General features: G+C 40.7%; 1 protein-coding gene across 1 annotated transcript in view; it reads left to right on the top strand.

The window, feature by feature from the left end:
* Positions 1 to 17,712, top strand: part of TOX (thymocyte selection associated high mobility group box) — a 245,074-nt gene that overhangs the window by 190,126 nt on the left and 37,236 nt on the right. Inside the window, exon 4 of the mRNA XM_048507453.1 lies at positions 5,362 to 5,640. Coding sequence (XP_048363410.1) covers positions 5,362 to 5,640 — 279 coding nt within the window. The remainder of the gene's footprint in view (positions 1 to 5,361; positions 5,641 to 17,712) is intronic.

Genomic DNA, 17,712 nt, shown 5'->3' with positions numbered 1-17,712 from the left:
TGAGGGCAATGTTAGTTCCCAACAGACCTGACAGTGGATATAGATGCAGCTCTGCCTGCCCCCCAATAAAATGTTGAGGGCTCTGATAACTGTTTCTGAGCATCTCTATGTAGGTGGTAGGGTGGGTGGGTAAAGTGCAGCACAGGGATGGCGTGGGGTGGCTGGGATTTAGCCTTGGAGGCAACTGCTGACCTCCCCATAGATCCACTGTATGGCAGTTCTATCCAGCCAGAACCAGTCCAGGCAGTTGCTGTGCAACAGTTCGAGAGTGCTGATCCTTTCTCTGTATTAGAACATGTATTGCTTCCTTCTTTGTCAAACTGCAACCCAGATGTACAGGGCTGGACAAGGTGGAGGTGTTCAAAGCCTGAAGGGGGCACACCGCCACTGAAATGGATCCCATGCCTGTGGTCCAAGGAGGGAGAAATGTTAGACTGGTGAGGGATGTGTGGGTGCTCCTGAGGTACCCTTCCCAGCTCCACATTCCCAGCTGCTGTGACAATGGCAAGGGACTTGTGGGCAAGCATTGAGGGCCAGCATCAGCCCAACTGGACAGATGCCGAGAATGTGCTCTTGTTTGGTTTGGCAATAGACAATGCGAGTGCCCCCTCAGCATCGGACAGGCACATCAGTGCTACAGCCCACCTTCTTGACTTCTGGTGGATGGCTGCTGAGCTTATTTCAGCTCTCAACCATGCTTGACAGAGGATGGCCTCCTGCCTGAAGCTTTGAAACAACTTTTTTTGCTGGGCCAGGAAGCAGGTTCAAGCCCTGATGGCCAATGGGGGAAAGGGCAGTGACCTTTCTAGGGAAGTTTTGTCATTTGAGGGAGGGCTCAACAGCAACTACTGTTGAGGGAGGGCCAGCAGCAACCACTAACTCACTTGCTAAAGTGTGCCTTGCATAACAAAAATAAGCCAGCTTTTGGTACGATTCACTTAGGAGCCACCCCACAAAACACACCCAACCTGGAGTTCACACTAGGAGTTTTATATGGTTTGGTAAATGCAAGCTGCCTATGGTCTGAATTCACAATACACAAGATGGTTGAGTAGTATTGCTGTCTGCTCAAAGAGTGGAATACACATGTGGTAAGCAGAAAGAAGAGGGGAAGCCAACACACTAGGTTTTGCACACAAATTGGGGGTATTCCTTGTCTGGTAGACTAACTATTGTTACAGGGCTGCTTAAATAAACTACAGTTTATTGTGATGTTCAACACAGCCTAAATTAGCTGCTGATTATCAACAACCACACTTAACATTTCTGCAGGAGACTGAAGATGTTGGTGGTGCTGTCCACTAGCCATTTCAACAAAACTGAGCTCTAGTTTTCCTCTGCAACTGCATTTAATATGAATATGCTAAATGACATGTAGTATTCGAATTATAGAAAATATCCCATTCTGTAGGTATTAGGAATAATGTTTAATTCAGTAATTATACAATAGAAGCTGTAGTCACACTTTGACACCAGCAGTGTATTTCAGTAGCCTTGAGGAGATCACTGTACAGTATCCAAGGTCAAATGGTAATCAGCAGGGCTAAATGGAGGGGTTTCAGAGATGCGTTACTTTGCCTTGTTCTTGCTGCAACTGGCACATTTCCAGGCTTTCCTGCTAACACCATAGAAAGCAGCAGCTGGTGACTAACATTAGCAAATAAGGCCTCAGGGCTGCCCATATTCGAGTTCTTCATTCACCAACTGCTATTGAGTGAAACAGCTGGATCAGAAGTGATACAGCCAAGAAGTAGTTAGAGTTTTATGTGTACAACTGTTCAGATATAGATTATCTGCTAGAGGCAGAGATAATGATAGCTTTCACGGCTAATATGTTTGGCTGGGATAGAGTTTGAAAGGAGAGAGTAAAAAGCCAGTAACAATCTTAAAATGTTTCTCAAATGTAAGGTGGACAGTGTGTATTGATTTTTCTATCCTCTACATGCTTCCCATGTGTTTCTACAAATGCCAGAAATTTTAATACATAACAAGATACAAAGATTTTTAAAGCCATATTGCCAGATTCTATTTCAAAACAATCTTCCCGATCTTCTGGATCCAAGTTACTGACATGAATGCAATCTAATGCCAAGATGTAAATAAATGAAAAGCCAATCATAATTTTTGACAATTTGTTAAAGAACCCTTGCTTCATTGTGAAACTGTTAGGTTTTGAAAAGATTGGGAATGATGTTGTGTACTTAATCTGCAGTCAGTAGTTTATAATAATCCTGTATTGTGTACTGTGTCAGAGATACAAAAGTGTGGACTGAGCTTGCCAGCCTCCAGGTAGGGTCTGAAGAGCTCCCAGAATTTTAACTGATCTCCAGATTATTGAGATCAGTTCTGCATGAGAAAACAGCAGCTTTGGAAGGTGTTCAAAGAGGTGCATGACTTGATAATCCTATGTGGCATCATATCGCTTCTGAGCTCCTTCCTTTCTCTAAACGCAGTCCTGACAGTGACCTCCTCCAAGTCTCTGAGAATTTTCCAACCCACAGTAGGCACCCCTACTTTTTGAGTTTGCACTTACAATTTTACCATACCTAAATCAACATGGTATAGTGGTTAACAATGGCAGATTCTAATCTTGAAAACCAGGTTTAATTCCACACCTCTCCACAGGGAGCCTGTTGAGTGACCTTGGGCCAATCACAGTTTTCTCAGAAATCTTTTGAGACCATGCAGAGGCAGGCAATGGTAAACCACCTCCAAGCATTTGTTTTGAAAACCCTACAGAGTCATTGTCTCAGCTGTGACTTGACAGCAATCTCAACTACCACCAACTTTATGTTTTCAGGCATACCCAATTCACTCAAGCAACTCTGCACTCTCCTTTCCTCTATCTCCCACAGCCAATTTGTGTAAAGTTCATGTCTGGGAACAAAATCCACTTTACCTATTATGACTATGAGCATGGCTGACTGAGATTACAGTGGAGGGGTATAACTCTGTTTAGGACTGCATAGTTATTCTGATTAGAAAGTTAAAGAAATTATTATGGAGTTTTCAAAGGAGTATTAAGCAAAGTGCTGACCTATTTTCAGTTGTTCATGCATTCCTATTTGTGTGTTCAGTCAAGTCAGTCTTTATCACAGTCCATAAGCTATACAGAAGCAAAACAAACAACATTAATTAATTAGTGTGTTCAGCATTTGTTTTGTTTTGTTTGTTTGGTGAAGATGATAATTACATTTGAGGAATGTAAAGCAAGTGACATTGGGGGCTGTGTTGCATAGAGGCCTTGTCACCACATTTCCAAATCTATATGCATGGAAGAATCCAAGGTTGTGTTTCTATACCAAATCTGTGACACTTCAGAATATTTTCCAGGATTGTGCTTCAAAAGTGTCACCTGTTTTGTAATATAATCAAATGCAGTAGTCATGTAACCATCATTACTGCTCTTTAATTTTTAATCTAAGCAATTGTATCAATATGAACTGGCAGCTAACAGTCTTCTTGGCACTGGTTTAAAATTGATGTTGTCCATCATTCTGAAAGAATCATAACATTTCCAACAAATTCATGATGCATCCTCAAGATTAATGGCTCTTGTTGATTTCCAGGCAAAATCTGGGGGATTTTGAGGGCCTTCTATAGAGACCCTTGTAGCTGTATGGAATGATAGGTGTCTGGGATCACAAAAAGAGTTGCTGTTTGGTGTCCTTTTTGATGCTATGTGAGGCCCCCAGCATCTTGGTTTACCAGGGAGCCTGGTGACATTAAGCTAAAGTGATATTGGCAGAAGACTTGGGATGAATCAGGCAGAGCGTATCATAAAGCCCATTTGCAGGTATATGAGATGGCTATGACAACAATGAAGAAGATTTTCTTTGCCACTGTTTCATCAGCAGACTGTCATCTAACTCAGTTGTTCAAAGAGATGCATGACTTGATAAACCTATGTCCAACACTGCCAGTGATGAACATTTGACCCCCAGCTGTGTTGTTTTTGCAAGGTTCTTTGCTAACAAAAGTCCATTATTCATGGAACTTTTACCTTGGGGCTCTTTCCTGTGAAGTGGGGTTGTAGTGGAGTCTCCTGATGTTTATTGCTTATATACAAGGAGGCAACACACTGCCTGGTGTACAGCTTGTCTGCTGAAATCTCATGGATCTGCTTTTCCTGGTTCTCTTAGCTCTGCCCATAAATTCACTATTAAAGGAACAGATCCCATCACATTGGTAGTCTCAGCTGGCTTTCTTAAAGCCCTTACTGTTATGTCGATATTATAGGACTTTTCCAAAAATAATCCCCTGGAAAATGAAAGAGGCAAAGCAATTCTCTGCACCTCTGCTGAAGAAGGGTACCATGTCCTAGAACTGATATTCTCTTCCTCAGAGACATATCTAGGGAAAATGAAGGCCAGGGCAAAACCTGAGCACCCCCACCCCCACCCCCGGCCAGGGTTAAATTTATTAATTTAAATGTTTTGTTTGACCCTCCCAAAATAAATGTCACTTCAACTAGAGCTATATTTTTACATTGTTCATTTTCACTTTTTTTGTCATATCAATCATTTCTAACCCTTCACAATTATCTAACTAAAGTTTGCATTTGAGCTGTTCCTTTTTGTAATGTTTAGTCTTTTTGAAGGAGATAGGGTTCCCAGCAAGGGTTGTCTATTGACACTCCAATGGCTGGAAAGAGAACAAAATAAATGTAAGACTCTAACACTGACAGCCACCCTCGTGCCCGCCATCTCTTGTTGGACATGAAATATTCATTTATAGTTTATTTGTGTTCTGTGGAAGTCATATTTCTGCAATGCTCTCTCATGTCTCATCTTAGCAAGCTTTGGATTCATTGTTTGAGTTAAAATCAAGAGTCTCATTAAGGCTTAACTCAGTGACCCAGATAATACAATGGTTTAAATTTGTTGAGGCTCCAACTTTAGAGCCCTTCCCATTCATTCATGGTGCTTTCAGTAAATGAGTTGTAAAGTCATGTAATCAGTTCATTAATAGCTCACTGTTTTCTCCATATGGAAAATTACAGTAGCTCCTCAGGCACCTCATTAGAACTGTCCTCAGCACTACAGATTTATCCACTAAAGAATTCCATAAGCATTGTCTAAAACCATGATGCTTTATAAATGTTCAGATTCAGATCTGTTGATGCTATTGCAATTCATTTTTAAAAATCCAGAAACAAAGAGATTTAAAAAAACACAGTAAACGAAGGGATATTTGTGATTAAATCATCATGGTTTCTTAGCACAGAACTCTTATATATTATTTTTCTTAAGTGGTGAACTGCTGTTTTAAATTTAATCCTTGCAAATTACTAATGACACAAGGTATTCTCCACTTTGGTGTAATAATGAGGCTAGTCACATTCTTATTTCCTTTTTTTAGCTGCAAGATTTACGGAATACAGAAGGAGCTCAATATAGGTCTCATCCCCAGATGTCAACCATGAGACCAAGAGTTCAACCTGGAGATATTAGGCAGCCAGGAATGATGCAGCATGGTCAGCTGACTACCATTAACCAATCACAACTAAGTGCTCAGCTTGGTTTGAATATGAGTGGAAACAATGTTCCCCACAATTCTCCATCTCCTCCAGGAAGCAAGTCTGCAACTCCATCACCATCCAGTTCAGTTCATGAAGATGAAGGAGATGATACATCTAAGGTACGTATGCAATTCTGCAGGGTTTTTTAAAATGGTCTTTATAGTCTGTGGGTCAGTCAAAAAGATAATCTCATTTACAAACTCTTGCCAACAGAAAGGCATGTTGTAAAAGGTACAGAGTAATGCAAATGAGTCCTTGTATGTATGTAACAGGAATAAATCAAAATTCACATTATAGGTATTTGCACCACATGTATATTCAAACAGGATGAGGCACATGAGACACAACTCAAGGACAATAACTGTGTACAGTTCTTCACAGGAAACAATGCACTGCAATTTGTCTTACCATTGTTTATTTTTAAAAATATTATCAATTTGAAACATTACATACATTTCATTGGTGCAGGAAAAAAAGAATATGGTATAGTTTTTTCCTGTATGAGAACCACTTCAGATACTGGTAGGTAATTAAATTACATAAAGTATTTCCTGCATGCAGAGGATAAGAATATCAAGGTTTTAGATTAGACTTCTCTTAATATGGTTTATTTTATGTGTTTTAACATGGCAATGCATTCAAATAAAGTGGAGTTTCTTTCTTGCATTCTGAAGTAGCAGCTTCCAAAAAGAAATTTTCTGTATGCTTCTTTTCCTTTGCATTTTTGAATTTTTTTCTAAGTAATAATATGTATTAGACACTGAATAGAACATAGATCAAGAGGGTCTGTGCCCTTTAGACTCCGCTATACTGGCAACAGGAAATTGTGGGAAGAGATCAGGAAGTGATGAGTAGAAATGTGATCAAGGACTGACAGGTAAGAGTGGAAGTGGAAACAAGAATATCAAAAGACAGAATGGGGGCCACTAAGGTGAGGTTTGGTGGTTAGGAAAGATTTTTTTACGGCTAACTCTCAGTAAGAAATTTAAAGACAGAGGGGAGTCCGCCTGTTGAACACAATGGGAATGGGAGAAGATAGGGCTGATGTTCATGAGATTCTCAGAAATGGTGTAAAGGAACATGAAGAAGGAAATCAAGTGATCAACAAATGCTTTTAAGTGAAGTCTAGAAATGTTAAGCTTTGTGTAAAGTCTTAGTAAATCTTCCAGCTGGGATTGTTGTTTTAGAAAAAAATTAATGGGAAAATTCATTTTTGTGGGAACCAGAAGAACATAATCGAAACAATAGGGAAAACCCCAAGAACGCTTTGGGTCCACAGTTTTTTTACCTCAGAGCCAAACACAGACATTCTTCAGTTATCAGGAATAAAATGAAGATCTGATTGTAGCAAAAGGAGGTACTGAACCATCACCCTACATGGTGCTTCATTCCCTGAATACTTTTCTATCCAGCCAGTCACCAGTAACTCAAGTGACTTCAGCTGCACAAAAGGCACTTGCTAGATAAGAGAAGGGGAAGCACGGGGAGACATTTTTGCATACATCCATTTCTTATTAAAAATAAAAGTATCTCTTAACTGCAACCTGTGAAATAGGAGTCGGTTAAATAAAGATGGGTTGTGAGTTAGTATATCAAAGATGTAATTCAACCATAGGCTGGATTGTGACTTTATGTTACTTAAATGCTGTCATTCCTGAAGCTGAAAAATAATCAGGTATTTAAGAAAATAAGTCCTACAGCAGTCTGAATAAATTCTGATTAGAAAGAGTATTATTCACAGAGCACACATTTCATAGAATTTTTTGCCTTCCATATTTTGTATCTTTCAGCATTTTTCAATATGCATTTTACAAAGGAAAATAATTTGCATGTGAAATATATAAACATAAACCAATTCAGTACTTTATTTTCAGTATCTATTAATTTTCAAAATGTTTGCATATTGGGCCAGATTCAGTGAAGTGCTCAGCTCCCTCAGCTTCTGTTAAAGGGCTTCTTAGGGATGTTCAGTTTTATAATTAAGCAGTAAATGAAACATCTTCCCCTATTTTATCTTTCTGTAACACTGATTGCATATTCTGTGATAATAGTAATTTCTTTTATGACTTAGGAGATCTGAGCCACTGGCTCAGATATTTCATGTGAAATCTTTCCAATTAGCAAGTAATATTGCTGCCATCCTAATAAATATACTCTCAGTAAAAAAGCTTACCCATGTACACCGAGTCCAATATCTCTAGTTTAGTGAGTATCTGCTTGACTTGAGTTTAAAGAGACACCCCATTGTCCTAGAACTTAAAGGAAAGTGGTAACACTCAGCCTGCGATGGCAGTCAAGTGATCACCCACTGAGAATGCTTTCCTGTAGAGATATGTATGTATGGGTGGTATGGTCAGCAGGGTCATTTTAAGTGAAGGCAGTTTCTAATAATACATGGGAGCCAAGCTCTAGAAGAGTTTATACATCAGAGCCAGCAACTTAAATCATGGGCGGAAGTAGTTCTTTGGGCATTGGCAAGTAACGAGTGGGATTCTAAATCTAAAAAAAGAGAAAAGACAGCGTTTCAGAAGACAAATCTTCCTGACCACACATAAAGAGCCTTGTTCTATCAGAAGAGCCGCTCTCATTGGATGTCTCTTCTTGAACAAAGGTCCTACAATGAGTTTAGAAAAAACTAGTGTTTTTTTGCTGTCTGTGTAGAAATGGTCTTGAAAATGCCATTTTGCCTGTATTTTTTCCTCCTAAAATTTTGTTTTGGAATTTAAAACTTAGTTTTGTTGTCTAAGCTCACATCTTATGTTAATCAAAAGGGTCAACAGATTTCTGGCCCTGACTTCTGTTAGATCAGTAGTTAACTTTTTTCTATCTGCTTTCCTGCATGATAAACAATCAGAAACTTAATAATAAACTACCTTTTTTTACTTGCTTCGATGACAACTTCCACTAAATTGTTCTTCCCACACCAGAGTCCAAACAATGAATGTTATCCAAGTATATCTGAAGAATGTGTTTGCTCAGTAGTCTATGCAAAAAAAGAAATTCGGGCAGGGGAACTGATGAACATAGCTACATCCATTTTCAAGCTTTTGCTCCTGATCCTAAGATGTCTCAGAATGGAAGGCTAACTCACACAAGTCTAAAAGTTTTATAGGTCATAATATTTTCTGTAAAGAAACTTGAATCTTTGTAAGTAAGAGATCTTTATATTTACAGCCTAGTAGTGTAAGTACAGTTCTGTCAAGAAAATCGGCTCAGGATAACAAACACATTTTTCATACAGCCAAAACACCAACTGTACAAATGGACATCCCCCAACGGACTCCACCGTAATAAGATTGACTTCATTCTGTGCAGCCATCGTTGATGAAGTTCAATCATGGCGGCAAAAACCTTTCCAGGGGCTGACTGTGGTTCAGACCATGAACTTCTTGCAGCTAAGATTAGGGTCAGATTCTGTAGCATCAAAAAAGGCGCAGCAATAAGAAAATTTGAAACATCCAAAGTCCCTCTTTCATATACTATTGAGGTGACAAATAGATTTGAGCTACTCAATACTGCAAAGAAGAAACCTGAAGAGCTGTGGGTTGAAATACAAAAAACAATAATGGAAACAGCCCACAAGCATGTCACATTCAAGAAGCCAGAAAAACGACGACACTGGTTGTCAGAACAAACCATCAAAATTGCAGACCATAGAAGAGCAGCAAAAGCAGCTGGCAACAAAGATGAAATGCGGAAGCCGAATGCTGATTTTCAGCGAGCAGCAAGGAAAGACAAAGAAGCGGGCTGGAATGAACGTTGTAGACAACTTGAAGAAGACTTTCTGAAAGGCCCCACAAGGAGCCTCTTCTCACAGATCAGGAAGACACAAAAACCTTTCATGGCCCGTAAAGGAAACATCAAGGACAAGAAAGAAACTAACTGACCATCCTAGTATCAAGGAAAGGTGAAAAGAATACACAGAAGAGTTATATTCTTGCAGGCAGAAATCCGGACCAACACATGAGGCGGGCAACCTGGATTTGGAGCCCCCGATCCTGGAGTCAGAAGTCGTTAAGGCGATGAAGCAACTAGCTAAAAACAAAGTACCTGGTATAGACAATATCCCGGCAGAGTTAATACTGCCCATACCAGTTAAAACCATCATGGCCCTGTGCCAGGCAGTATGGGAATCCAATGAGTGGCCTCAGGACTGGAAAAAACAGTCTTCATCCCTTTACTAAAGAAAGGTGATTACCATGTTTGTTCCAATTATTGCACAATAGCCCTCATTTCACATGCAAGCAAGATCCTTCTCAAGATAATACAAGGAGCACAGCTCCCTGATGTACAAGCAGGTTTTCAATGTGGCTGTGGCACTTGCGATCACATTGCAAACTTGCGATGGATCACGGAGAAAGCTCGAGAATACCAGAAGAACATCTACATGTGCATCATTGATTACTGCAAGCCCTTTGACTGTGTAGAGCATGATAAGCAATGACAAGTCCTGCAAGAACTAGGTGTGTCACCACATCTGATCAAGCTGATACAGTCGCTCTACACCAACCAGGAAGCCACAGTGAAAATGGCACATGGGGACATAGACTGGTTGCAAATCGGCTAAGGTATCCGACAGGGCCGCATTCTCTCACCCTTCTTGTTCAACCTCTATGCTGAAGTGATCATGCGAAAATCGGAGCTAGAAGACTCAAAAATAGGAGTGAAAATTGGTGGCAGAAACATCAACAATCTTCGTTATGCAGATGACACAACACTGCTTGCGGAGACCAAGAGCAATCAGAGACAGTTGATAGTGAAGATCAAAACTGAAAGCGAAAAAATAGGCCTCCATCTCAATATGAAAAATACAATGACAACAGCTAGCATAGATCAGGCCCAAATTAGCATTGACAATGAGGACATTGAGTGCATCCAAGACTTCCTCTTCCTAGGCTCAAAAATTGACTGTAATGGAGAAGTAACTCCTGAGATAAAGCGGAGAATAGCATTAGGACGTAGGGCAATGCTGAGCATGGATAAAATTTGGAAAAGCAGAGACATCAGCATCAAAACCAAGCACAGGCTAGTCCAAGCAACCTGCTTCCCCATAACCATGTACGGGTGTGAAAGCTGGACTATAAAAAAAGCTGACAGAAGAATAGACGCTTTCGAGTTGTGATGTTGGTGAAAACTATTGCACATACCATGGACAGCTAGGGTGACAAATGCAGAAGTCTTGAGCCTCATAAAACCAGATACATCACTTGAAGGGAAAATAACCAGTCTCAGACTTACATACTTTGGTCATGTGATGCGATCAAATTCGCTAGAAAAATCTATCATGCTTGAACTTGTCAATGGCGGGAGAACACCTGGACGCCAAAGAATACAATGGCTAGATACCATAAAAGCTGATATAGGCATGAGCATCAACCAGCTGAAGGAAGCAGTACTTAATAGAAAAATGTGGAAAGAGCTTGCATATCGGGTCACCAAGGATCGAGAACGACTGAATGGATAACATCATCATCAGTGTAAATAATATTGCCAGCCTGGAAAATCTTTTGCCCTAGCTAGATATAGCAGCAATCAGAGAAGAATACAATTGAAGTATCTTCGGCAGACCTCTACTTGCATTGCCCACATGATGACATCACTTCTGGAAATGATGTCATCCCACAAGCAATGATGAGGGAGACACTCTCATATTTGGGCAAAACACTGTGGGAAAAACAGCTTCTCCCATAGAGTTTTCGTTCATATACCAGAGAGCCACAGACAGAGGGGCTTCGACCTACAAGGGTCCTGAAGAAATGCAGGGTCTCAGAATTAGTCCAGCCCACCAAATGGACGAAACAGAGGAAGGGATGCATAAAATAATCCAACAATATTATACAGATATGTTTCGAGGACAGCCAAGACACTCTAAGGCCTCTGAAAGTGAGAAACAACCGCACTACCAACAACTCACAAAAGGGCAACAAAACCAACTGGACAAACCCATTAAACCCAGGGAGGTCCAGTGGGCCATAAATAAAGAACAAAGCAGAACGGCCCCAGGCCCTGATGGACTCACATATTACTTTTATAAAGTATTTCAAAAAGCAATTAGTACCAAAAATTGCATAAGTGTTTCGGAAACTCTGGGGATGGCCTTAACTACATCCCTCATATTACCAGGCCCATATGGTGCTCTTCTTCAAGGCGAAGGGCCATGAGGGAGATCTTAAAAATTGGAGACTTATAACATTAACTAATGTTGATTATAGGCTCTATATGGAAATAATAAATCAAAGACTGAACAGTCAGGCTGAAAACATCATTCATCCTATGCAGACCAGTGCCATACCAAACAGAACTATAATCCATACCGTTCAAAAAACAAAGAAAGTCTTTAATCAGATGCAAAAAAGTCAAAACGAAAGACAGCCCTCCAACATCACAACCAGGCCAAGCAACTGGTCTGAAAAGGAACCTACTCCTAACAAAGATTGACCAGGAGAAGGCCTTCGACAGAGTGAGTCATAACTATGTATGGGAAGTGTTGAAGGCCAGGGGAGTGATCCCCGAGATGATTCAAAGACTCCAAATTCTTTATGTGGGAGCCACAATAAGCCCCAAAATGCACCAAAAGTTAGAAACACCACACTCTAGGAGTGGAGAAGGGAAACAAGATATTACCATCCAAGGCAGAGGCGTAAGACAGGGGTGCCCATTCAGCCCCCTGCTCTACATCTTCTCGATCAACCCACTCCTAAGGGCCTTGGAGCAAAATAAAAGGTTAAAAAGCATCCAGTGGGTCAATCCAAAAGCCCAGCTTGAGCAGTGAAGTCATTAAAGCTTCAATTTGGGTGTTGCTAAATAATCGGGATCTACCATTATATCTTCACAAATATATCTCTCTAACAAAATAGAAGACTGTTTCATGGTCATTTGGATTTCACTTATGAAAGGGTTTCATGGGGTTTAGAAAGAAGGGAGCCATGAGAGTACTGTAAACAGCAGTGTTAACTAAACATGATTGCTGAAGAAGTGCTGCAGCCTATTCTGTTTATGTGGCAGAGAGAGACTGAACCATTTTTATTTTATATGGCAAGTTGTACTAGAATTTTATGTTGTTTGTTCAGTCTGTTATGCAGATGGCACTTGATTAAAATCTATTTTAAACTATGGTGATTACTGCAAGATAGTGTGAACAAAACAGCTCTCCTACCACCATTAAAGACTTTGGAACGGCTGCAGTTTATTTTGAATATGCTTATAGGCATTCCTAAATTTCTCAAGAGACATTTAGATATTAACAGTATACCTTATTTGATAGTCTTAAATCCTTTACTATATATCCTTGTGATCTATTATTTGTGCAACATGGTTAATACACACATTTTTAAAGTGAGAAACCGTTGCTTTCTTGTGATAAATAAGTTAAATACATCACTATAATTAAGCAATAAGTTTTGACAGGTGGATTACCATGAGCTAACTGTACCTCTAGGGATTTTGAAGTGCAAGTCAAGACTTAGCAGAATAAGTATGAGAATTTTTAAAAAAATTATTTCCCATCTGTCTTTGTTTTGGTGGTTACTAGCAAAGTCTGTATAACTACTAGATGTTTGTAAGCTTAAGGTGGAGATATCATCCCCATTATTTCCAAGGCTATTAGGTGTGGAAATATTTTTCATTTCCATATTTTAAAATGTTAACAATTTCCCTATGGAATAGACTATCTTTAGTTCTGTGGATGAACAACTTCAAAGCTTGTTCTTAAAGATGAGTTTCCCTGCCTTTGTGCATTTTGCTACTATTCCCAGTGTTAAACATTGGGTCATGACTGTATCCTAAAATGTGAAGCTTTATCCAAATCATTTAAAAAATCAGACCTTTCTTGAGAGCTCTACTCATGCCACCTAGTCCAGCATCAATAGCATGACATCCTAATTGTGGACAGGTGTGCAGATTTATTGTTCACAGCCTGTTTACCAGTTTTTAAGGAGGAAATGCAGAAAGATGTTTAAGTTGAAGCAAGCAGAGTATATATCCATAAAACTCCGTAAATAATATGTTGTGAATTCATGATATAACTCAATATAACCTTGAGGATAAACAATGCATGTACATGTGTGCAATGGTGCTGCTCTTCTTCAGTGAATAGTGATGGAAAATGCCAACAGTCAGTTTGTTCCTATGTGTTCCTATGTACCTGTATTGTACAAAATTGTTTTGAAATAATTCTTCAACATTCCTATGATGTTATATGATGTGATTTTTTAGTCTTCAGCCTGGTGGGTACAAATTTTCTCTTATCATTAACAGTCTGTAAATGTGCGGTCGTGACTGTATAAGGCACAGTCCAAACTACCAATAAATTGTTATTCTCCCCTCCCCCTGGAAGCCACTAACATTAAATTTAGAGCATTTTCTAAAGCCAGTATGGTGTAGTGGTTAAGAGCAGTGGACTCTAATTTGGAGGACTGGGGTTAGATTCCTCACTCTTCCACATAAGGAGCAACCTCTTATCTGGTGAACTGGATTTGTTTCCACACTCCTACACATGAAGCCTGTTGGCTGACCTTGGGTTAATCAACAGTTCTTCACAACTCTCTCAGCCAGGGACGTAGGTATAGATTTTTTTTAGCATGGGTGGGGTGGGCCTAACATCCCCACTGCTTCCCCTGGGGCATGGCTACATGCCTCCTAAGTCCGTCTCCTTGGCCTAGCACTTATAAAAGCAGCTCTCCAAGGCCGGGGACAGCAGACTCTCCCGCCCTGCCCTTCCTGCACTCCACCATTGCTGAATCCTAAAGCCAGCAGCTGGCAGTTCCTTCTGCTCTCCCCTCTGGGCAGAGGCATAGAGGGAAAATGGAGCCCTGTGCAAAATCTGAGTTTTGCGCCCCGGGCGGCAGCTGCTAGATGTTGGAATCCAGATCCCCCCAAACAGCATCACTTTCAGTGGTGTTTAAACTAGACAGCCCCAAATTCTCCTTTTAAATCCACCTTAAAGGGAGAATCTGGGGTCCCCAGTTAAACAACATTGAAAGTGATGCTGGTTTGGGATGGATTATCCCCCACCATGAAACAGCATCACTTTTAATGTGGCATAGTAATTAAGAGCAGGTTTTGCAGCCTTTATTGACTTTAAGGGGGCTTTTGACTCTATTGACAGATTGCTGCTATGGCTTAAACTGCAGAAGCTCGCTATTGATCCTAGGCTTCTCCTATTAATTAGATCTCTTTACAGGAATCCCACCTGCCAGATAAGGTGTACACCATCAGGTTCCTTAACACCCAAAATACCAGTTTCTCAGGGGGTAAAACAAGGGTGTGTATTAGCACCCATGCTATTTAATCTTTTTTTACATGATCTTGCCCCCACATTGAATAGTTTCAACTTTCATTGTCCCTATCTGAACGGTGTGCCTCTGTCTATTCTCCTTTATGCCGATGATGCAGTTTTATTATCAAGAACAAGATCTGGTCTCAGAAACATGCTGACTAAGTGTGGTGAATACTGTTCAAACAACAGGTTGGTCATTAATCCAATCAAGAGATCTAAAAATTGTGAAGTCTTTTTTCCAATGCTTTTAGACCTTCAAGATAATGGTCTCTCCAAGGTGCTGACATCGAGAAAGCAAGTTAAATTGTTCAAATACCTTTGGGATAATATTCCATCATAAGTCAACCTGGACCACACACAGAGATAACACCCTTTAAAGCCTGCAAAAATTTATCCGGGCTGCAGTACTGAAGTTTTTTAACATCAATGGTGGTAGATTCCATACCAGCGAAAGCTGCTTGAAGGTGTTTAACGCTAAGGTGGCTCCAGCACCTTTTTTGTATGGTATCCCCATCTGGATCCAAGCATGGCACCAGAAGAGGGTGGAAAGCATCCAATCCAATTTCCTTTATACCAGATCTTTGGCACCCCAAAAGCGTTGTGTCCCCTATGGTGTTCTTTGTTTGGAATCAGGGCAACATTTATTAGAAACAAGGGCATGGGTTGTGAACTCCTTTAAGTTTTGGCTGCGCTTTCCTTTGTTTTTGCACTTGACCCTAACAGTTTGTCCCAGTTAGAAATGAGAGAGCTTCAGCTTTCGAAATGGTGGCTACATTATTGAAAAAAAGATCTTTTCCTTTGAGAGCGCTTCTCTTTGGGAGGCCCTTACAAATGCTTCACCGCTCCGGAGATTTTACCATCAGCTAAAAGTCTAGATTATTTGATCAAGAGTACTGAATTCTCCTGAGCAAAGCACAAAAGCTCTTGCTCTCCAATAGTCTTTGGGATTTCATCCCTCAGAAAACTAGCCCTGCTATATATCTGCAACAACTTATTAATTACAACAGCAGATGGGTCATGACCAGAGCAAGGTGTAACTTCCTTCCACAGTACAATATTCTCTTCTCTGTAAGGCTTCCATTCTCTGGTATTCCACAAGATGGCTGCCGCTTTCGTCAATTCTTTCCTGATACAACTGTAACACTTTCTCATATTCTGCTCCATTGTTCAAAGTACAACAACATCAGAACCAATTTGAGAACTGTGTTACCAACAGGATTTATGCTCCTCTCTGATAAAACAAAAATGGCTAAGCTTCTAAATAGCTCTAGTGTGGAAATATCTGAAGCTGTTGCTATGTTTTTGCTCGGTGTACTGCAAGTTGAGCAATAATGATCTTTTTATTGTATTTGAAATTCTTGGCACTGGTTTTATGCCTAATAAAGGTTTATAAATAAATAAATAAATAAAAATTAAGAGCAGGTGCATTCTAATCTGGAGGAACTGGGTTTGATTCCTGCTCTGCCACTTGAGCTGTGGAGGCTTATCGGGGGACTTCACATTAGCCTGTGCACTCCCACACAGGCCAGTTGGGTGACCTTGAGCTAGACACAGCTTTTCAGAGCTCTCTCAGCCCCACCCACCTCACAGGGTATTTGTTGTGAGGGGGGAAGGTCAAGGAGATTGTAAGCTCCTTTGAGTCTCCTACAGGAGAGAAAGGGAGGATATAAATCCCAACTCTTCTTCTTCTTCTAAACTGAGGACCTCATATTCTCCCTTTAAATCCATGCCGAAGGGGGTGGATTTAAAAGGAGAATCTGGGGAAATTTGGGGGCTGCCTGCTGTCAGGGGCACAATTGTTAAGATAGCAGCACCAAACTTTTAGGGTATCTTTAGGAGACTCTCCTAATGATACCACCCAGGTTTGGTGAAGTTTGGTTCAGGGGGCCCAAAGTTATGGACCCTCAAAGGTGTAGCCCCATCTCCTATTACCTCCCATTGGAAAAATGGGGGATGGGGCACCCCCTTTGGAAGTCCATAGCTTTGGACCCCCTGGACCAAACTTCAGAAAACCTGGGTGGTATCAGTAAGAGACTCTCCTGATGATGCCTCCCAGGTTTGGTGAAATTTAGTTCAGGGGGTCCAAAGTTATGGACCCTCAAAGGTGTAGCCCCTATCTTCTATTAGCTCCCATTGGAAACAATGGAGGATGGGTCACCCCCTTTGGGAGTCCATAGCTTTGGACCCCCTGGATCAAACTTCACAAAACCCGGGTGGTATCAATAAGAGACTCACCTAATGATACCTCCCAGGTTTGGTGAAGTTTGGTTCAGGGTGTCCAAAGTTATGGACCCTCAAAGGTGTAGCCCCTATCTTCTATTAGCTCCCATTGGAAACAATGGAGGATGGGGGCACCCCCTTTGGGAGCCCATAACTTTTGACCCCCTAAACCAAACCTCACCAAACATGGGTAATATCATCAGGAGATTCCCCCAAACAATCCCTGAAAGTTTGGTGCTGCTAGCCTAAACAATGCGCCCCCTACAAGCCAAAAACCGAAAAACACTAAAATGTTTTAAAAACCCACAAACAGGTGGGCAGAGCTTTGGACATGAATGGGGGGGGGGTTGAACCCGAGAACCCCCCCCCTTACCTACGTCCTTGCTCTCAGCCTCACCTACCTCACAAGTTGCCAGTTGTAGGGAAAGGAAGGGAAGGGAGTTTGAAAACCACCTTGAGTCTCCTTATAGTGGAGAAAGGTGAGCTATAATTCCAAACTCTTCTTCTTCTAAATAACTTTCTGGATCTTGTTTAATTGATTGCTGGATTGGAATTACCTTTTTCCTAAAACCATTGTCAGAGGAATTAGAAAAGGATGTTTTCCACCACTGTTTTTTTTCTTGTGTGTAATAATTGAACTACTGTGAACCAGAACCAAACTCACCTTTCATGATGATCCTGTCCCAAGTGTTTT

This window comes from Sphaerodactylus townsendi, linkage group LG09, assembly GCF_021028975.2.
Source record: "Sphaerodactylus townsendi isolate TG3544 linkage group LG09, MPM_Stown_v2.3, whole genome shotgun sequence".
NCBI lineage: Eukaryota > Metazoa > Chordata > Lepidosauria > Squamata > Sphaerodactylidae > Sphaerodactylus > Sphaerodactylus townsendi.
The sequence above is the reverse complement of the archived record's forward strand: the minus strand, read 5'-3'. Positions and strand labels throughout refer to the sequence as shown.